General features: G+C 38.7%; 1 protein-coding gene across 3 annotated transcripts in view; it reads right to left on the reverse strand.

Annotated features, from left to right (window-relative positions):
• LOC121964149 (disks large homolog 1-like) overlaps positions 1 to 23,359 on the reverse strand; it is a 136,926-nt gene that overhangs the window by 47,050 nt on the left and 66,517 nt on the right. For all 3 annotated transcript variants that reach the window (XM_042514371.1, XM_042514381.1, XM_042514374.1), the window contains 7 exons: positions 12,306 to 12,359; positions 9,343 to 9,393; positions 6,727 to 6,851; positions 5,387 to 5,556; positions 4,728 to 4,864; positions 3,363 to 3,507; positions 910 to 1,042 (listed from right to left, as the gene is read on the reverse strand). In XM_042514371.1, the coding sequence (XP_042370305.1) occupies positions 910 to 1,042; positions 3,363 to 3,507; positions 4,728 to 4,864; positions 5,387 to 5,556; positions 6,727 to 6,851; positions 9,343 to 9,393; positions 12,306 to 12,359 (815 nt within the window). The remainder of the gene's footprint in view (positions 1 to 909; positions 1,043 to 3,362; positions 3,508 to 4,727; positions 4,865 to 5,386; positions 5,557 to 6,726; positions 6,852 to 9,342; positions 9,394 to 12,305; positions 12,360 to 23,359) is intronic.

The following is a 23,359-nucleotide window of genomic DNA, read 5'->3' on the forward strand; positions in this document are numbered from 1 at the left end:
GCTAGAAGACATTTATGGGTCCAGCATCAGAGTTCAAGACAAATTTCCCTACAGGGACAATAAAGTTGATTTTATCATATTGTTTCATATTGTGTCATATCATATTGTATTGTATAGTATATTAGTTTTTGCAGGGTTAACCATTTTATATTTATGATATTTACTGTTAATTGTGTACATTTGGTTTGCACCTTCTTGATGTTTTTTTTTGTTTTGTTTTTTTTAGATTTTGTCTTTGCACTTTTCCTTCTTTGTGCTGGCATAATTCAAGTTTTATCTTATATTATCTTCTTTTACATATTTGGGCTGGATAATATATATCGATCTAATATCTATATTGTAATATAAGACTAAATATGGTCTTACATTTTGGATGTTGTAATATCTTACGTGTTGTCTTTTCCTGGTCTTAAAATCTACATAACAGTTAAGTGATGTAATTTTCAGAACTTACCAGACTGTTTTTGATTTTCTATTATTTACCTTTACTCGCTTAGTCATTATATCCCTTTCACTGATGATTATCTCTGTTAAAAATCTTATTGTATAAATATTTTGTGGAAGCATCAATAGTCAATTCTGCAACATCGTCACAATATTCATATTGAGGTATTTGGTCAAAAATATTGTGATATTCAATTGTCTCCATGTTGCCCAGCCTTATTATATATATATAGGTCAACCTTACAAATTTGGAAAGCATGTGTATAATAAATAAACAAAACAAAACAAAACAAAAAAAAAACAGTTCTATGATGAATGTATAATGAATGTATATATGGTTATGCAGCATGTTTAATTTGGAATCACTGGTCACTCTGGGAGAGATTTTACAGAAAAATGTTTCCAGTCCAAGTTTGAGCCTTTAATGTCCCATAGGGATGCAGGTGTTTGTGTGTGAGGTCTCACCTGGGGACATCGTCGTCTCCGGTCATGGCCCTAGGCAGAGGTGAGTATCTGGGTGTGGTCAGAGGGGCGGGGCTTACGGACTGGCTGCCACTCATGTAGGGGCTTATATGGTTGTCTTGATGTGGGGAGTACGCTGGAGGGACAAAACAGATTTTTTCTTGTTTTACTAGATTGTCACATATAAAATATGATTTTACTGAAGCATTTTTAAAGGTTGTGTACTTTCAGTATGGTGTGAAATATCATCACCTGATTAAATACTGCATTACCACTCTGACATTTACTGTCTAATAAACCACAGCTTGAAAAACTTTAAATAATTAGTCAAAACTGTTGATGTACTGTTTATAATAAGATGTGCTGCAGATATGTTGAGAGGTGATGGTGTGATATATGCTGTTGGGTAATGTGTTAGATTCAGAGCGGTGATAAATGACATGTTGTTTGATAATATGCTGATTTGGAGAGGTGACAAGTGGCTGTAATCCAGCAGGCCAAATTTACCCAGTCTGATTATCAGACTGTTATATAACACATTTAAAGCCATCTGGTTGATGTCAGCAGTATATCTAAAAACACCAAAACACACAATATTTCAAACCAACTTCAAACACTTTAAAAATACTGGAAGTATTTGGTGTAATATAAGGGACACTGTAGTACACGTAGACTACAATCAGGGTTATTTTGTGGAGTATTTTTTTTCTCACATGTTTAAAGGTGACAAATGATAGTTAATTTAGGTTGATACTTGTATTTTGGCTTTTTACTAAAACATGCTGAATGCTTTAATGTTCAAAAAACTATTTATTTTCCTCATATTGTTTGTGCTGGAACAGCCCCCTTCCCAAAAAGGCCCAGTCTGCTCTGACTGGTCAGTGTTTCTGGGTCCTCTGTATCTCAGTGTCTCTGCACCGTCATTGCATCTCAGAATGACTTGAACAGAGAAAAGCGACACTTTCTCCCATTAATAAAAATCATCAAAAAAAGGTGTTACAACGGGGCATGTTCCAGCAGGAATCTGATCCAAAATCAGGGAGAAAGTGACAACATCAGCAACCAAGATAATATTTTTGCTAATGTTAGAATGTGGCTACATGTAGCAGCATACTTGTAGCCGGGGAAGGACTGTGTATAGCAGCACTTTCTCTCGATACAAATTGCCAATAAAAGCTGCTAAACAAAAAATGATGTTCCAATATGAATATGATCAGAGAGAGGGAGAAATTAAAAACATCTGCAACAAAGATTACATGTTTCCCTGACTTTAGCATGTAGCTACATGTAGCAGTGTAGGCTGGTAATGTAAACACTTGCAATAGCCGTTTAGTGGAGATGACCTTATAAACAAATCCATCATCATAAATGCTGTCAGGCTGTTAAGAATGTAGAAAAAAAAATGGGAAATGGAATAATCAGAACGATCTGAAGCCTAAAGTTTTTGCACACAAGGGCTACTTTTACATACATTTACCTCATTATTTAATATGAACATCTGACATTATAACATTGTCTCCAAAATAAGGAGAAACATAACAGGCCTCCTTTAAGATATCACTGTAAGCTCTACTACTCTGTTCACAACATCCACAAGTCTTCTTTTAAGTAATTTTAGGGCTTTCATGTTTATAGCATGACTCTATACATGAGAACAAGACATCAATCCATTGTGACATTCAGCCCTAATGTGGAACTGTATTGCACTTAAATGTATAAACCATTTCACTTAGAGTATAAATGCATATATAACAAATATCTAACAGTTAGGGAAATGTTTGAGAAGTCAAGGTCTGCACCTTTTACCCTCACTGCAATGCTGATGGCTTCCAACAATACTATTCTGAAAGAGTTTAAGCTGAGCTTTGTGAGGCAAGTCCAGTTCAGCCGTGACTGGGCTGCTCCTCACTGACAATGACACGGCCATTTCAAAGTAAAGCCCTTTACTTGTACCTTAACTTTCCTTTTCCTGGTCTTTTTTCTTTCTCAAGCACTTCGCCACTTATATCTTGTCTCGAGACACATAAATATGTCTTTGTTAATTTTTATCAGCTACTGAACATGTTGCCTTGCTTGTTTGCTTGTAGTGATACACGTCTGGGAATTTAAGCTTAGTGTGATGTTGCAGTTCTGCTAAAAGTCTGCAAAAAAAAAGCCTAACAGCAGATGGGTGCTTTCTTATAAACCCACCCAAGAGCAAAAATCTCCACCAACAGCTCTGTTCCTCGCTGTTCTTTATATTTCGACACCATCTGGCCTTAAAGTGCTTCAGCCTCTTGGCTGCAGTGATGTGTGCCACATTCAGCAGAGCAGCGTCTCACTGCAAGTTGTGTCTGATGCTGTGAGTGAAAGTCAACACAGTCAGAGGGTTGCTGGATCCCTAAAACCCTTTTTATGAAAGGTACAACTGTTGCATCATGGGTACATCTTGTACTGAGAGGTGTATGTGCACTTACAGTTTGTGACGTCAGGAGGAGGGAAGTTGTCATTGATAAAAAGGGAGGTGTGTTTGGCCACACGAAGATAAACGACGTCAGGCGTGGACTTCAAGGCGGCCACTGCCTCCTCATGACTCACCTCCTCCAAACAGGAGGCGTTTACCTGGACACATGAAAATACAAAGTATTGCCATGTACACGTGTACATTAAAACACAGACAACATTAGGCACCTATAAGACTGCAGCAAAAACATACAGTATGGATGCTATCATACAGTTTCTATGGACTGGACATGTATCCAGAAATATATTACTTGATGTTAACTTAATGGAGTGGAAGCTCTAATTATGTTGTATTTATTTTTATGCTGAGTGGGTCTGCTGCCGTATTAAATCAGCCTTAAGAGGCTTGGAAGTAGAACAGAAGAGTAACAATCTGATAAGATCACACTCGTGTGCACTGTCCCTCTGAAATACATCTAATTTAGTCTTATATAACATATAACATAGCCAGCAGGTAATATGTAAGAATCTAATATAGGGAGGTAATGGAGATGAATAGCCTTGTTTTTGCTCGCTTCTCAATTTTAATTTAGGAAAAGCACGAGTCACCCTACATTTGGTCACGTTACTGTGGACTAATAACATTTTTGGTTTTATTGAGGGCAAATTGTTCCATATTATGAGTTACCAAAGAAAATACAGTATATGAAATGTAAATTCAATAAAAACAGTTCATAGCCTGCAGCATTTGGTGCTATTAGGGATATTATTTACCTGTATATGACTGATAAATGTGAATTACAAGTCTAATCTGAAAATTGTCCAAAAAACTTCTTATGTATTGCACTTCATTTAATTTTTTTCTTAAAGGGGCAGTTAACCCTAAAGTTAAAATAACATATTTTCCTCTTACCTGCAGTGCTGTTTAGTAATCTAGATTATTTGCATGTGAGTTGTGTTGGAGATATCGGCCGTAGAGATGTCTGCCTTCTGTCGAATGTAATGGAACTAGATTGCACTCTGCTTGTGATGCCAAAAAAATACTTTGCTGTTGAGTTTTTCAAATTTATTTTTTGGAGTTTAGAGCACCACTAGGTGAGCGTCCTCTGGTTCCAAAATATTCAAGAGAAGGCCAATATTTCCTACACTCTGCAACTGATACAAAAATTGATAAATAACCCTACAGGTAAGGTGAAAAATATGTATTTTGGATTTCAGGGTGATCTGTCCCTTAGAATAAATGTGTCAACTATAAACCAATAAAACTTTGCTTCGATGATGACTGCAATCTACATACAAAACTGCAACATTTACAGTACATGAAAGTGAGTGCAAAAAAGACACAAGGTAACTGAGGATAATATGAAGGTGTTCCTTACAGCCACAAGTTTGTCCCCTATCTGTAGCCGTCCGTCTTTGTGTGCAGCCCCTCCCTCGATGATCTTAGTCACGTAGATACTGTTGTCGCCCGGGACATGTTGGTTTCCGACTCCACCTGCTATACTGAATCCTAAACCTGAGACACAACAGGTCATATTTTTGTAAGTGATTTCTGTGTTTCCTGAGATGATTTGCTGCAGTGCTGCATTTTCTCACCCTTGGGCTTTCTTTTTTTTCTTTTCTTTTTTTTATACCAGTTCTGACAATTAGATTTCTTCTTTGACACAGTAGACAGATTTATGGTAGAACACCAAAGTGAAACCCAATTAGGTAAGTCATACCCCCTCATATATTTCATAGCTTCAACTGCTCTATTATTCTTCCCTTTCCCCTGCTCAATCATATTTCAGTAAATGTGCTGACATCTCAGCAGAAATCAGAAAATTGTGCCTAACTGTATTTTCTCACTTCAGGCACCAGTTGATGCCTTTATTTCCTTGTTTCTTTATCATTCAGTCATCAATTAGGTGGATAGGAGAAGCATGTCAACACCCTCAAACAACATCACATTTCAGACCCAATGTGCTGGTGTAAAAGCCAAGACAACAAGAAAATATCTGTGTTTTACACCACTGCATGTCCTGTAGTATTTTCTCACCTTTGGGCCCTTTGACCAGCTTGATATCCATGATTCTCTCAGTGAGGCTCCTCCTGCGCCGTATACAGAGTCTGACCAGACCTCCTGCCTCCTTCAGCGCCTCCACAGCCCCGCTGTGGGTCACATCCCTGACGTCCGTGTCATTTACCCGGACTATACAGTCATTCACCCTGCACCGCAAAGTCACATACAGTATAGAAGTCATTTAACTTGAAACAAGGACCATAAAGTGAAGACAAATGATACACATCACCTCCAAAACTTAATGTGATATCGCCTGGTGTTTACAGGAGTCACTGTTTATGTATTTGCTTACTTTATATTCATTTGTTCCCTAGTTTATCTTCCTCTTTTTTTTCTGTAAAAAATAATGTAATATTGTTAATATTTGATTTTGAGTATGTGGGTGTATGCATATATGTTTAGTTAATTAGAGTATAAACTAAACAGGTTTAAATTGATTAAAATTCAGTGACTTATGGAGAAGGAGTGGGATTAAATAAAATTGCACCTCATCTCACTCCTTTTTGAATGTGTAAACTAAGTCATCATGTGTTTGACCATTTCGTTTGCTTAATGTCTTTATTGTCTGTAAATATTACTTCTTTTGTCCGTCTGCTTGTTTGTATAATCATTTCTCTTTTTTCTTTTACACGTTTGAAATAAATAAACTAATAAATAAAATAAAATAATTTATTCATCTTTCACTGTGAAGCTTAAGTCATGTTGGGAGACTTTTATCTGTCACAAATAAAGCAAAGTGGTGGGAAGCTGCTGTCAACATACAGCTGAGCAAAATGGAGAAAACATATCACAATATTTTTGACCAAATACCTCAATATTTATATTGCGGCAACAACAAAATCTACAGTACAGTAAAAATTTACAGTATACTGCCGTGCCCTATGTCAACATCTTTTGGTTGCTTCTTATTATTTCACTTTTTTCCTCTTTCATGTTGAATTAAGGTAAAAGAGGGATGACTAAGCATGTGTGCTTGTGAGCTCATAGATAGTGCGTCATGCTCAAGGCATCTCAGCAAAGCTGTAATATCCCTTTGAAATGTTTTGATATGTTTCCTGTGAAGATACTCTCCATACAGTTCTCTTCCAAATATCGCCTGACTTTGTTGAGTTGCATGTAATTGGTCGACAGCTGACAGTCCTGTAACAAACATCACCTGGTCCCAATCTGGCGACAAAAAGCTGCCCCCAAGAAGGTTCAATATTCATTTAAGATTTAAGTTTTTTGGTCCAGGCTTTAATTGCAATTATGTTACAGTTTGTGTGTGTGTGTGCGTGCGTGCGTGCCTGCGTGCGTGCGTGCATGTGTGTTACTACCTGAGTCGTCCATTCTGGGCTGCAGCCCCTCCAGGTATGATCTTAGTGATGAAGATAGAGGGGTCTTCCCCGATGTGAGGATTATCAGTCCCTCCTGCGATACTGAACCCCAGTCCTGAGTTACCCTACACAAGCGCACAAAAACAGTGTTTTAATGGAAGAAACAGACATCATCCAAATAAACATATTGGTTTTAAAGGATCATTTCCGATACTAGAGGCTTTAATCACCTAAAAGAAAGAAAAGTTATTAGACTGACGTCTCTGACCTGCTACAAACTCATCATCCCCGTGTCCAGACCAGATTATTTTGCAAATAAAGGTAATGCTTCTATTTTATGGTCCTTTAATGTAATAAATAATTATAATGGAAACATCACTTAGACACATCAGATAACCACACTGGTGAAGTTATGAAATATGCAGTGAAGAAGCATTTAGTTTCCAAAATCATCAAATCATCAAGAAGCTTCTTTCTTCATTTCATAATATCTTACCTAAATTGCTTTCATTGCAAAACTACATCTGATATCTCCCCAATTTTCCTGCAATAAAGCTCTCTCCAGCTATCACTTATTACTGAAATACACATAATTTATCGCCACTGTCGCTTAAAAACATTACCTGATGACAGCCTTTACTCTGTGTGTGTGTCACTCACTCTCATGCTTTGTCACTGGGTTTAAAGCTCGTGTAATGTCTGTGCCTGTGTTTGCGTTTATGTCCACCGTGTCTTTAAAGCTGATCCAGTCAAGCAGACAGAACCAGGTCAGAGGAGAATAGAGAGAGAGGCGGAGAGAGAGCCTCAGGGTGAAAGAAAAGGGGAATATAATGAGGGAGGGAGGACAAGGATCAGGAAAAGAAAGTGGGGAAGGATGGACAAGGAATCGAAAGGACGAGAAAATAGGGTCAGCAGTGCCGGAGCAGCGGTCGGAAGAAAGGAAAAGCAGAATGATGAAATGACAAAGAGGAGAGAGACAGATGAGGAGACAGCTGATATTCAGCAGATTATCTTCTTTTTGCTTTTTGTGTTTTGGATTCAAGAAATATATTTTTTGTAGTTAAAAAAAACAAGACATTAAAACAACTGTTTAACTTTTCTAATTTTTTGTTTTTAATCAGTGGAAACAAGAAGATCAAGAAGTAATTTTTTTACAGGGTTGAAATAGTACTCATCTTTTACCAAGAAACTTTTACAAACAAAGTTCTGAGTAGTAAACATTTAAAACTGGATAAAAGATTAAAGATCATGATAAGATCTGAGAAAATCTGATTTTCTTTGAAACGCTGTGTCTAAAGAGTAGATCTTTATTTTCAGCTTATTTGGATAAATGATTTTCAGTGAAAGAAGAAAGGGAATCTAAAACTTCTCAATTACAAAAGTCCTGAATTCAGAATTCACTTCATTTGATGTTATTAAAGTAGCAAAATGTACTCTCGGCAGCAAAAGTAAAGTCCTCATTATGAAGAATGGCTTCTCTTTATAGTGTTATATGATTATAGAACATTGTTATCTTTCTTTTCTATGACTAACAAATATGAAAGACAGCACTTTAATGTTGTGATGCATCATGTAGAGCCAATTTTAGATAATTTGTATACTACTGCTATATTATGTGAGCATATCATTTTTAAAATTTTAAATGTAAATAGTAACTATAACTGCCTCCTATTGTACTATATCACCCTTAAATAAAAGTATAAGAATGAAAACACTCACGTAAAGTTCTACCATGTCAAAATCATACTTAAAGCTGTAATGTAGTTTTGTAAAAATAGCTTTTGTCCTGTTTTCTAAGACTGTCACTATATTTAGACAGTAGTACATAAAACAGAAAAAACAAACAAATAAACAAACAAACAAAAAAATCGTTCTCCCCTTTCTTGTGGGATGCAAATGATTGATTCCCATAATGTTGAGTTTGAAAAACTTTTGTCTAAAAAGCCAGAAAAATGCCAGAAACAAAATTTGACTGTTGTTGGTTTTGCTTTTCTGATCTGTGTGACATTAATGTAAGAAGCATTTAGTATTTTTTTTCAATAGATGTTACCAATTATTTTGGTATTCTACAATGCAAAATCAGAAAAAGCAATTTATAAAATCCTACATTCCATGTCTTAGATTTTTTTTCAAAACTTCTGAAAGATCAGTTTATAACATTCAAGGCCTTAGTTTTGTCAAAATGAATTCAGTGGCTTTGAAAACCTTTTCATTATCTGCAGGAACCCTGGCTGTGACAGGTCACATTCACACACACACACACACACACACACACACACACACATGGATTTGAGGCTACCAAATAAGGTATCGCCTGTTACCCTGCACATACAATTTGGTTTTCAGTATCTTGCCTAAGGTGGAAATGCAGACTGGAGAATTAGAAGATGACCTGGTCCTGGACCTACCTCCTGAGCCACAGCCGTCTGGATGTTACATATATCCTTCATTTTTTGTATGTCTGGCAGCATGAAATAATAATTAAATATTCTGGGAAAAAAATAACCCCTACACCATTACTTGCACCATTAAGTATCCTAAAAATCCCGCTCTCAAAATCCCTGATTGATGTGATAGTGTGTAAAACAGGCATGCGTGTTGGAGGTGTGAATTTACCCGCTCCAGCGTGATTTCCTCATACTCATAGTCTGCTTCTGTTCCATTGACCTGCCACACAAGAAGAGAAGAAGGAGGAAGAGGAAGAAAACAGAAGTGAGTCAATTAAGAGTAAATACTGAAAGCTGTTTTGCTGTAATGGACACTAAAATACTCATTAGATATTAACGTAAAGCTTTTAACATTTATAATTTATGTGCAATCTTTTTCTCTGTGTCATGTTGCTAATGGCTGATAAGCCACCCTGTCGTGTTGCATTAAACCTTCACGTTTATCACAGCTTTGTCACTGCGTTTTGTACATGCATGTAGAATATTTGGTAAAATTTTCCTTTTTTTTTCTAGTGCAAAAATGAACTGATTACTATCGAGTAATAGAATATGAAACACATACCGGAATTACAGAAAAGCAAAATGAGACATTTCATCATTTGTGAATGACGCATGAATCCCAGAGATTAAACTGGTAATGCGTACTTAATGATGATGTACCTCTGATGTCATATTTAAGACCATCCCCGCTGAATTACCCATGAGCCAATCACACTTCTCAGCCAGGACATATAACATATTAACATTTAGATTTCCTGATAACAGCACATGGAATTAAATCCGATTTCTGAGCAGACCATTATACATTGTGTGTCCCAGTCACTATATACTGGGAGATGAATGACTTGTTCCTGCCATGGTTGCTATTGGCAGGCAGGCACACACACACGAACACACACACATGAACTCAGTGGTCGAGTGGCATCCCAGTGGCCCATGTAATCCCCTTGGCTGTAATCTGTGTCTCTGTGCAGTCAGATTAGTTTAGATTTTGAATTTCTGTCGTTTCAAACAGAGGGCACAATCTCCCATCAGCCACCATGTGCAGTGTCTTTGTTACCACCTACCATACATGGAGGACATGTTCAGACTAAATGGGTGCCTGATTACAGGCCACATGATTTTACTGTGTACATAAAACATTCAATTATTACGGAAGATTTGAAAACAATAATATTTTCCTGTTACTGTATTTTTTTCCCACATGAAGCATGTTGTAATCAACAGATTATCAAAGTTCTAGCTTCTACATCCTGTAGATAGAGTCAGTATAAATGGCCTTGAGCATTAAATGTATTAATCAAAAATCAATGACATTTTAGAAATCTGCAAGAGAGAAATTATTTGTTCTCTTTCTCCCTCTCCGTTATATCCCAGGAAGTTCAGCAGGGAGTAATTCTACAGTAATTACATAATAAACTTATCTAACAACAACAGACACTGATTCTCTGTGGCAGCTGGCTACCAGCAAAATGACATCTGGATCCATCTAATTCTGGACCGAGCTTTGTGTCTAAATCCACGGAGCTGCTATCACTATTGTTCATTTTTTTATGAGAGAGAAATATTGAAACACATCTGGAAGTGCCACAAAGTGCTTTGCACTGTAACATAACACTTCATATGACATTATTATTACATCTTTTACAGAGAAAATAATTTGTCGGTACATATTTACAAATTACTAGAAAGTCATACGGAAGCTCTGTGCAAGATTAGAAGAATACTTTATACGTCTTGCATGAGAAGAAACTTTTACAACTTGAACCGATTGAAACGCATAACCAGAGGCAACACTGAAGGTCAATAAAAGCTTCAGTATCGAGGAGTTTACGGGGCTTGACAAGTGTTTGGGAGCACACTGTAACCACCACAAAACAGAAGCCAAACCTTGCAGCCACTGACTACCATTTCAACAGTGTTCAAGCAGCTCCAGACACAAGTGGTCAAAAATCAGTGAATCCGTGCTTAAAAATGCAACCACTTATACATAATTTAATCTTTAATCTCATGAATATGTGTGATTTAAAATGTACCTTTTCTCTGGAAACTCTTCAAAGAACACTTAAAGGATGACTTTGGTATTTTTCAACTTGAATCTTATTTTTCCATGTTTTTATGCCTGCGTGACTAACGTGAACAACAGTTTTTGAAAATCATCTAGCACTTAGTGAGAGTGCAGTGTAACCACTCTGGGCACACTGTCAAGTTACGTACACTAAAAGTGCTCGTTTTGGCCACTGACTGGCTTAGATTATAACTGTCTGACAACATAATGGAAATTATCCCCACAGAGATAGACCTTTTGTTAAAGCTTAAGATCCTTTTTGTTTAACGAGAAACAGCTCTGAAAGCTCCATCACCAAAGCCACCAGACTCCATTGAAAAAAAAGTCATTTAAGCATGTACAGATCCAGCATATTATTTTTACCCAGCTGGGTAACTAAGAGTTAATTTTGACCAGACCAGAGTTGGTGATTGATAGAACAGTAGAAAGATGAACCAAGGTGGTTTTTGTGAGTATATTTTGTTGCTGTTTCTGTCAACTTTGAATTAAGCCTTTTGTTGTTGTTTTTTGATGATGATAAATGCATGATATTTAGATGGAGTAAAGTGAGGTTGGTGATGGCGATTTAGAGGATATTTTTGGTTAAACAAAAAAGATCTTACTCTTTATCAAAGACGTCTCTTTAGGAATCCTTCTTATATTGTTGTTAGACACGTAAATAATAATAGTGGATGACCTGCTCTGCCTCAGAATAGTTAGATAATATAATAATCTCAATTTGTCAGTGGCAAAAACAAGCACTTTCAATGGATTTAAACTGACAGTGTGGAAATGCTGGAGTGGTTACAATGCAGTCTGTTTTGCCACTGACAGCTCAGCAGTCTCGCTCAATACTGGACCAATTTTAAAAATGTTATTCACAAAAGTCATACATAAAAAAAGTTATACATAAAAACATGGGAAAACAGGGCCCGGGATGAAAGATTACAAAGTTATCCTTTAAAGACTAAAACCGTATGAAACCCAGAATTGGCCACTGAGGTGTTAAAATATCAGCAAGGTTCAACATACGCAGTTGGGTGGAGATTCATTTTCACTGACATTATATCTGAATGAGTACTCACATATGGGGGGGTGTCGACGCTGTCGGTGTTGACCACCACTGGAGGGGGGTTGGCCTGCAAGAGAAAACAGCAAAGTGATTAAACACATTTAATTTGAAGGATATTATCACAAAACCAAAGATATACAGTATTTAACCGAGATAATGGTGACGGTGAAACTTGAGAAACAAACACAAACACGCAGATATCTGTGATGAAGACTTACTCGTCTCATGTTTTGGTACAGCATGTCGAGTACATCTGCTACAGATTACCACCACGGAGCGACAGCATCCACCGCATGACATACTGCACAGCCCTTATATTGGACAATACTAAAGTACTACACTGCAAACCACACTGGAACAGACTGTTTGATAAATCTGTTACTGCAACAAGTTCTATATCCTGTACTTTTACATTTTAGATTGTACTGAAACAGCCTGCAGGATATTAACTCTACTACTCTAAATGTCAACCACATTCCTAAAATAAATCAACATTGCAAATCAATTTTATTTCTATAAATCTAACATTTGCAAATGCAAATCTCCCTTTCTCTCCCATGTGCTGTCTCCTCTCTATCACAAGTGTCTCCTCCTTCCTCTGCCCCCCTCTTCTCTCTCAAGTGATTTTTCTCTAAGCTCAGTCTCCTCTTTTTTCCTGGCCTCCTTTTAAAGTCCAGGCCTGGACAGATCAGGGTTAAAGCAGAAGCAGATGACTGACATTATCTTTCCTCTTGCTTCCTACGCAAGCAAAGAAAATGACAAACCTCTCACTAGCTATTAAATAGCCACAAGGTGTCTTTTTCTCCATTTATTTGCAAGGTGAGCACCAGCCCCCATGTTATCCTTTCACCCTGTTTTGCCACCTGTCTCCACTTTTTCCTGCGTCTCCTCTCACTTTCTCCCCAGAGTCTTTAGTGCTCGCCTGTCCAGCGCCTGCAGCTCTAGTCGTCTCAAGCAAATCAGAAAAGAGCGAGCCAGTCCAAGTAAAATAATCTGAAGCTCCGGCTCTTGTTATGCCGCCAAAAAAAAGTTCACAAATAAACTGGCTAACCAGACATCAAACAACCGAACCAACCAAATGGACAGTGCACTCGGACTTCACTTCACGGCATCAATGTGCAACAGAGCAGTGATAGCATCTATCCCTCTACACTAATCTCTAACCCCCCCTCCTTTCCACTCCTTTATCTTCTCTCTCTCTCTCACACACACACAAACACATATATTATCTCACTCCATCTCTCTCTCTCTCCGCCACATGTCAAACTGTCTGTCAGTCAAGCTGACAGGATGCTTGATCCCACACGGGAACAGAAAGAGAAAGAGAGAGGGAGAGAGGGGGGATCAGAGGGATTACACAGTACGTATGGTGGGAGGAGTCAAACCCGCCTGCACAACGACAGCAATGAGCAGAGGGTGCAGACAGATGCATACAACCCCCCCCCCCCCCCACACACACACCCCCCTATCCATATCATCTCCCTCCTCTGTTCCCGTGTGGGGTCGAGCATCCTGTGAAAAAAGAAAAGATGAATGGTGAAAGAACAGAAGTGGAAAGTGAATGAGCGAAAAGGAAGGTATGGTAGGAGTGGCGCAGTAGAGTTCATGGTTATTGAGGCAGACAGGAAAGGTTGTGCTGACAGTTGCAGCTGTTAGGATCTGTGTGTGTGTGTGTGTGTGTGTGTGTGTGTGTGTGTGTGTGTGTGTGTGTGCGTGTGTGTGAGTGCATGTGTGTGTGTGTGTGTTGATATAAATGGGAAAAAGACAGAGTTGTGTCCATAATTCACAATGTTGCTTCAATAAAAGTATAGAGGTTATATCAACAAGATGTACTTTAAAGTGTAGAAAGTAAAAGTACTTACCATTACATTATTATGTATTACATTATTGGATCTTTTTTTTTTACTGACGCACAAACTGCAACATGGATTAAACTGACCTGGAACTGACCAGTTTAATGCATTACATTTTTTTTTTTAAAGTTATATAATAAAAGAGTAAAATCTAGTTTGAAAAGCAACTAGTGATTACAGCTTTCAAATGAATTTAACCAAGTAAAAAGTAGAATACTTTTTTTCCTGAAATGTGCTGTAGGAGTATAGAAAAACAAAAATATTAAAGTACAACTACCCAAAAAATGATCTGTAGTATAGTACTTGAGTGAATGTTCTTAGTCAGATTCTACTTCTAACTACAGAATGACACTGCAGGTTAGAAATCATATGAGTATAGCACAGGATTTTATAATTATAATGAATATCGAAGATAAATTTTTTAAAAAGACACCCAAAATGTATAATGAAAGCCCTATTTAACAAGGTCACACCAGGATCAACCAATACCACAAAGAGTTCCTAAATCATACTGATCACAAGAGGATTAAAGATTGATGATCAAAATATAAAAAGCTTTTTTTTTCCTTTTATCTGAAAGTTTTTGTCTAAGAAAAAATTGGATACTTTCACCACTTTAGATCTCATTTGTTTTGTTTTTTAATGAAAGCCTAAGGGGAAGTGATAAAGGCTCACATTAGCTACATCTAATCATACTGACAAAGATAACCAGTGATTTCTCCATTTTTTGCTAGATATTTACTCAATCTTAACTTGGTTTGGAAGGTGAACAATATACCAAACACCATGAATTTATCATTCAGTAAAACCTTTGAAACTTTCCCCATGCCGTAGAATAAATAAATGCATCAAGACGTTTGGTTTGAACTTTCTAAAAAGTGAAAATGCTTGAGCTGACTGCTGAGTTATCTCTGCTGATACTAATGTAACTTAAGATACCTCCATGCTGACTTAACCCCCAAACAACCAGCTGCAAAAAGTTAAAACTTGTCCATCACTAACAGTCCATTGCCTCATCTCAACTTTACCTGACTCTTTACTGTTGTAACACCAGCATCGTGCAGAGCACACAATTTGTTTGTGTGTGTGTGTGTGTGTGTGTCTCTGTCTCTGTCTATGTGTGTGTCATTCACAGAGTGACAAATCAGTCGGTCTGTAAGCTGGTGATTCCATTGACACGCCATGTCAGACTGCATACTTATGTAACATCAATATGAGTGTGTGTGTGTGTGTGTGTGTGTGTGTGTGTGTAGATGTGTTACATGAAAAGGCCAAAAGAACAAATATACAAATATGAACAAACAAGCACTCACACACAAAAACACACACACACAACATCCATATCCAGACAGTATTTTGCTGTTCTGTGCAAGTGATTGTTCGTTGTTGCGTAACTGCTGTTAGACTAGCTGTGTTCTGGCCTGGTTCAGTCCGGCACAGCAGAGCTTAGAGACAGAGATCCAGACCATCCCTGGTTTGTGTCATCTGGCAACAACACAGATGAGTGCTTTCAACAGATTTCTCATGCTTTGCAGGATGGTTAAGAAACGTTTTGAGTAGTGTGTGTGTGTGTGTGTGTGTGTGTGTGTGTGTGTGTGTGTGTGTGTGTGTGTGTGCATGAGTGGGTGTGTGTGCGTGTGTGTGGTTCTGGGTTTAGCTCATCATCATTACAATTCAATTATCACAGCAGCAGCTTGTTAAATTATCAATCAGTGCAAATTGCCATGTTTGTGCCATGCACATTACACACATGCAAGAACACGCAAACATTTTGCAAACCAGAATGAGAAAAAGGACCAGTTTGTGCAACATTTTAAGACTTAAAATAAAGCTTTGCTTGTCTAAAGTCTGATCTAACTTAGTTAAACTCTCTGCTATTTGGAATTTCATTCATACAGAGAGGCCAGAGTCGAGTGGTGAAGAATGATGCACACAGTCATTCACACGAATACTCCACTCCTAATATCACTGTCCACTCTGTCTTCCTAATGTGCAATGAAACCCCATTTGACTAATGAGTTAATCAGATGGAGCGCGACTCTAATCAAATCAGAGCAGCCACGCTAATCATGCTAATCAACTATCCCTACCTGCTATCTGCGATCACTGTGCCCAGAGCTGATGTACAGCACAATAACTACCCAGCCAACAGCTAACAGCAGGCAGCTGACATGCTGGACTATTCCCCTTAGCTCACTATAGCACAGTTCATAAAAATACACACCTCCTGTCTTGTTGTTTTACGATAAGTTATTTAGATAAATCTGTCATTTACTCACACTCTGCTTGGTCAGTGAGTTTTCTGCATTACTCAGATGTACTTTCAGTAGCCCTTAGAGGAAACATGAGTATCGTAACCAACACATAATATGAATGTAATGCAGTTCTGTAGACAACTCACACAGTATGGTGTGTACAGTTTATGGTCAGAATAGCACTGAAGCACTCAAGCTGTCAGTATGTCACTTAAAAGAGCAGTTTTGGGAAATAGGTAATACTAATAAAAAGTAATAAGAACACTTATAGTTTGCTGACAGCAGCCAGTTTCTCATCACGTGGTGGTATTGTTTGTCTGACAGAGACATTTCTTCCTTTCATTGCTATAGCGTCTAATATATCTTGACAAGTATTGATTCCAGGAGTACTTTGAACATTAAGGGAATGTGGAATCAATTCTTCAGTCTAACCAGTGTTATGTTTCTCAATATAGCTTTATTCTTTCCACTTTTTTTGGAAAGTAGGTTCTTGTTAGATGTTATGATAGTCTCAGATAAATTGTCCAAAAAAACACTTGGAAAAGTCTAGTTCTTTCTGGCGTGTGATTTTCCTTTTTTCCATTTTATTGTTTAGTAAAGTAAAGTATGATAAGGGTAGGAAAATAAAATCACTGTGAAATATTTATCATATAGATTGTTTATTCCTACCCTCTAATACGACCTCAGGAACATATTTTAACAGTAAGCACCGCTACAGGCGGCAGGTGATCAACACAAAAATTAATATATGACCGTTAAGGGCTATAGTTTCAAACACATGGTTTAAGTTTGGAAATGGTCAGTTTTTCTTTGGTAACAAAACTTCTTGGTTAGGCTTAGTAAAAGATCATGGTTTGGGTTACAGTGAATACGTTTGTTATGTAACTGATGTTACATTCTTAATGTCACATACAGTTACGTTACATCAGAAAACGTAACATAAAACAGGCTAACTAAATGCTGACTTTTCGTTTCACGTGGGACACAAACAGCAGTCTATGGGTGAAAGTCCTGTACTTATTCCACCATCCATCCTGACCCCCACATGTAGAATTTGTCTCTCTTTATACTACTTCAACTGACCTTAATCTTTGCTACCATCACAATAATATATACAATCTTACATATTTTGTGCTAAAAGTGTATAAGAGTCTACCATGTTATTCATCTGATTGCACGACTTATTACCCCAAGTTCTGCGTAAGCATGGAATCTCCACTAGTGTCAGGTAAATAATTTGTTCAATGCACACATGCCATCCTCTGCTAGGATGAGGAGCTTAACACTATCTACTCTATCAATTCAGCTATTGTCAACCCATCAAACCTACCTGTACATGGGCCTGTATTTGTGAAAAGTGGTGTATGAGTGGCGAATGTGGGGTCGTTTCCATTGAGTGTGCGGTCCAGATATACGTGTCATTAGGCCACGGTTTGCACCCAGCCTTGCCCTTGGCTTTACTTTTTGTAGGACTCTTCTTCACGCTGTCCCTCAGGTTGGGAAACTTTCCTTTGGAGCCCCTGCTGGCTAGGTTGGTTGGCAATGTGCTCTCCACCCGTATCCGCCCAGCCCTGAACACAGGGGAAGCTGTGGCGAATGAAAAGGGTGGATGGACAGTGACTGGGAGGCATGAGGAAGAGGAGGATGGCAGTGGTGGTGGTGGTGTTGGTACTGCTGGAACAATGAGTGGTGACTGGGTGAATGAGCTGCATCTGCTGCTGCTGTGGGTGGTGGTAGATTTGGTGCGTTGATTGTGAAGAACATATGTGACTTGGCGAGGCTGGTGGATGGTGGTGTTGCTGGTGTTGAGAATGATGTGGCAGCTGATGATGACTTGGTGATAGGTGAAGCTGGTGGTGGCTTGGCGAGGGCAGTAGGCGAGTCGGCGATTGTGGAGCCAGCTGGTAAGTTGGTGATGGCGGAGCTAGCTGACGACTTGGCGACGGTGGTGCTATGTGGTAGTAGCTTGGAGAGGGAGAAGGAAGTAGAAGTTTTGGCGAATGGCAGCCATGTTTAGGCGAATGGGGATTTGGTGAGTGCAGTGGTAAAGGTTGCAGCTGGTGATTTGGTGTCTGTATTTGCAGTAAATTCTGGTTATGCTTAGAGTGAGAGTGACCCTTCCCTGACTTGGACTTTCCTTTGCCAGATTTGCCCTTAGAGGAGGCCACTACTGGGCTTTTTGGGGCTACAACAGAATTCATGGCTGTGGAAATAAGTGGTCATAGCTACAGAGATGTATTTTAAAAAGTCATGATCTTCTTTATCTTTTCATGTCACTCTCACCACATCAACTTCCTTACAGAGATGACAAAAGGGAGTAGCTCCTCAGAAGCACTTATGTCCGTATAATGTAGGTCATGCCTGTCCAGAACAACCAATCCTCCTCTGTGTCCTTTATACAGTTGGTATTCCTGCTGTCTCCGCTGTATCAGCGCGCCTAAAATCAATGGAATATCAAAAATTTAAAATATAATCCCTCCTTTGTTTCCACTTCTCTGCCTTTATTGAAAGGGGCATCAGCTAGTCCTAAAAAACAATGCATCCTCCTTTGGTACGATACTTAACACTCCTCTTCTCGGCTTCCCCCTTTAGGAGCACACTGACCCTCTTACCATCTCTCAGGGTTGCAGGGTCAGTAGTAAGATAAAAAGGTGCGGTCCCAAGAAGCAGCAGCAGGACCAATTGGACAAGTTCAGCCTCCTTACAGTCCAGCTTTCTCTCTTTCATGCACTCCAATGGAAGATTTCTCATTCCATGATTATGCTCCACTTCAATGGTCAGTCGCTCAAGAGTAACTCATATTATCCACCTATGTTGTTGCGCACTCCGGCTTTGCGACAGAAGTGTTGGTCGCTCTGTAGACGATGCAGTTCGATTCAGATATTCCCGAAGACAAAGCAGAGACAGTGAGACAGGAGTTTACTCGTTTTGTGTTCAGGTTTGTGTTCATTCTTTATGTCCAGAAGGATTAGAGCTTAGAAAGAGTTAAAGTTCAGTTCTTTGTCGTCCTTCTTTCATCTCGTCTTGTTTGTCTTTCTGTTATCATGATTTGATATTAGGTCACATCTCTATACACAAGCCTCTCTCATCTTTCTATGCTGCCTCCCTCTCTCCGTCTCTGTCCCTCTCTCCAAGCCCCCCTCCCCTCTTTCCTGGACTAGCCAATTAGGGGGCTTCCCTGGACTCCTGCACATGACAGCAGCCAGGCATGACTAATCGATAGGCAACCAGGGACAGTCATACAGTGCTTAGAGCTCAGGCAGCGTGTGTGTGTGTGTGTACAATGAATGGAGGGCTGTGATTGGTGGAGGGTAGTCCCTTCCATCAACCTTTGTCTTGCTCTTTTAAAGCATCACAAGGCAGGCCGGGTCAGCTGGAATACAGTGTATGAAATGCCTGCCGTGTGTTTGTGTGTGTGGGTCTCTATGTGTCGGCCTGCTTCCTTGTGAGAATGTGTCTTTCCGCTTCTGCATGTGTCTTCAAGTGTAATGTTTGTTGGGGGAAACAGACATTTCAATCTGCATCACACATACGTACATACACTCCAGGTATAGTGTAGTTTTAACATGATCAGGTAAAATACAGTGTCAGTTCAGTCAAGTCTGTTCAGGAGCAAAGCTGGAGTGCTGTAAACAGTGAGCTGACAGCAAACACTGCAACTGTCTCTCCTATTTTGTCAAGGCTTGGAACTATGGTGCAACTGGTTACTATGGAAACACAATACTTTATTTCCAACCAAATTTGATCTTTTAGCCAAAACTTTAAAGTAGGCTGTGAAAAGTTTCTATCTTATTCTTGAGAGTGATGGTTAGGAGAGCAGTTTGTCCTAATCGTAGAGTTAGAGGTTTGATCCCCAGCTCCTCCTGAAGTCTCCTTGAACAAAACATTAAACCCTAAATTGCCTCCAAAGGCGAGGCAGGCCTCATGCGAGACAGGTCCAGCGACTTCAGTATGTAAGTGTGGGTAAGACTGAAGTACATTATGAAGCACTTTTTTCCTGCTTAGGTAGAAAATGCTATAAAAGTGTCCATCTATTATTTAAACAGTGAAGAATTTAGTAAGTCTTAAAGGAGCTGTATGCAACATTCAAAACAGTATAGCAGCAAACCACTATTTCCTATGTATGGCATCCTGAGCCACACTCCTTCTGTGTGTGTTGTAATCCGAGCTTCTCTGTTTGTTGTTGTGGTAGACAGTCCGGCTGCATTTGAATATTAGTGCATGTGAGCCCTTGCATGTGATTATCCAACTGTATAGCTTATTGCCAATGCCCTGCATTACGCTCCTAGGGTAGTTACCTCCTGGGCTCTAGGACATTTTCAAGGATGAAATTTCAAAACTTTTACATGACTTTTCAAACTCTATTCAAATGTAATTTCAGCTAGAACTATTGGAAAGAAAATGGAGAAACGTACATGATGGTAAACAAATCACCACTTGTGGACACATATTAGAGCAACGTTACATCGAAAGCTATAGAAAATAAATCTGCTTTTATGTTACTTGACAAGTTATTCACTGAAAATTACACACAACAAACTTCCATGACTTTTCCAAAACTTTAAGTGATTATTCAAATTCCATGACCTTTCCAGGCCTGGAAAACATGATTGCAAAATTCCCTGTCTTTTCCAGGTTTTCCATGAATGTGGGAATACTGTACCTTTGATATTGGGATTTTATTGTCATGGTATTGTAGCCATTGTTGGTGCTGCTTATGGTATTGGCACCCTTGTGTGCAGAACATCCCGCTCTAGACTCTGAGTCATTGATATGCTCTGATTGTTACTCAAACGTGATCGTACTGTACTATTTCTTATTGAACGTCTTTTACAGGTGCTGGTTCTGAATGGTGCTATGGGGAAATACAAAGGAATGGACTGATTTATGAGATTACTGTTACAGCAAGAAGACACTGGAATTTCTCTGAACAAAGATCAATCAATCCATTGGTTCAGCAGCTTATACATTTCAGCATTTGTACAATTATATAGTTAAAAGCCTGAATATTTGTTTCACAGTAATGTGCCGAATGACCAGAGAATGGCCACTGTCTGTAATATTACTTTAATTGTAGCTTCTGGCTTCTTTCAGCTGGTATTTAAGAAAGAACAGGAGCTGCCATTGGTTTGCACACAGAGCTAAAGAATCACACACACACACACACACACACACACACACACACACACACACACAGAGCTGTCCGCTATGATGCCCAAGTCTCTATATTGTCAGTAAATATATGCCACAACTCGCCCTAAACCAACATGAGAGAGAGAGAGAGAGCCAGATAGATGGACAGACAAATGACATTAAAAAGCAGCGCCCATGTGGAGAGTACAAATAGATGAAAAGAGGGTGAGAGTGGTTTAGAGAAAGGCTGCTATAGCCACCCAATGTGTATGTGTGCGTGTGTGTTCCCTGTGTAAAGTGCTGCTAGCGCTGCAGGCTAACCGCTCAGTCAGGAGAGGATGAGCAAGAAGAATAGGCTGTTAGCATCACAGTGCTAGATGAAGCCCACACTAATACAGAGCTGGAGGGCGGGGCAGGAGGGGCTGTGGTGAGGAAGGCTTGAAGATGAGCCGAAACAAACAAAAGGGCTTAGGTTTAGGGTCTGAGTTTTAGTTTAATAGTAGAATTTTAGTTTAACTCCTCTAAAACTTGTGCAAATTGTCTTGATTGCTTTCTTCGTCTTTCTTTTCAAAGGAAATGAGCAACTTAATATACTTAAAGTATTAAAGTATTCCGGTTTTATAATCTGTCAAACAATTTCTAGCGATTGCTATAACCATACAAAAGGAATGACTAAATTAAAACATTAGTCTCAAATATTGTTATGTATGTAAAATATGAGTCAGCGTGCCCACACCAAGTCAAGCTCTACTTTCTACCCCCACTCCCTTTTGATACGGCTCTTAGAAGAATTCTTAAGAAACACATCAAATTATTCTGTCAAGCATAACATCATCAATTCTGTAAAACAGTTTGCTTAATTAAATCCTCGTTTTGTGTTCTGAGTCAGACTGACCTGATGATAAAGTTTTAAAAAATCTAAGAAGAAAAATCCTCATTTATTGAGCATCAAAGCTTTTCCACTCCACCTAATTAGCGTAATGGACATCAGTTAGTCTAGTGAATATGCACACATACAGCTCTTTACAGGTCAGTCTGACTCAGAGTGCGAATAGCTGTTAAATACAGTAAAAAGTGGAGCACTCATGCTGGTGCCTCAGTGTCTTGCTTAGAAAATAAATCCAAAAACTTTCCTTTTTTTACACTGCATACTCCACCCGCTAAAGACTGCAAACTTATTTTTAACTTGATTTTATATCAATTTAAATAATCTTTTAATCTTTGCATCTCTTGTTTGCACTTTAGCTATTTTTAATGGTGGTTTTTATTTTAAAATGTTTAAATCATTTAGTAATTGATTTTACCTTTTAAATATTATTGATTTTACCTTTTATATCTGTATCCTTGATTATGTTTTTACATTTTATTGCTCCGTAAAGCACTTTGAATTGCCCTGTTGTGTGAAATGTGCTATACAAATAACGTTGCCTTGCCTTGCCTAATCTATAGTACATTTATCCTGAGTCAGACAATGCAGTCCTACTAAGCTTTAGTCCAATCCTCTGACCACTTGCCACCTCTTTGCTGTCCCTCCCATGGTGTCCTCCAATGAAATTATCATCACTCCAAATCTCTAAACTCTTCAGCATTCCTCTCAATAGCTGATCTGTGCCTATGCCAAGCAGAATTATTTAGGATCAAGTCTTCAACAGGGGAAACAGACATAAAATAGAAAACATCTTGGCGAGGGGGCTCGAGTGATTTGCTAGAAAGACATTTTTTTTCTCCGACTGCCTACAGGAAGACAAGATTGTCATACTGAGTGTCAACAGCAGGGGGCCTCAGACTCCACAGACTGACTGAGCGCTGATGAGGGACACATACAT

The sequence above is a fragment of the Plectropomus leopardus genome, chromosome 3, assembly GCF_008729295.1.
Source record: "Plectropomus leopardus isolate mb chromosome 3, YSFRI_Pleo_2.0, whole genome shotgun sequence".
Taxonomy (NCBI): Eukaryota; Metazoa; Chordata; class Actinopteri; order Perciformes; family Serranidae; genus Plectropomus; species Plectropomus leopardus.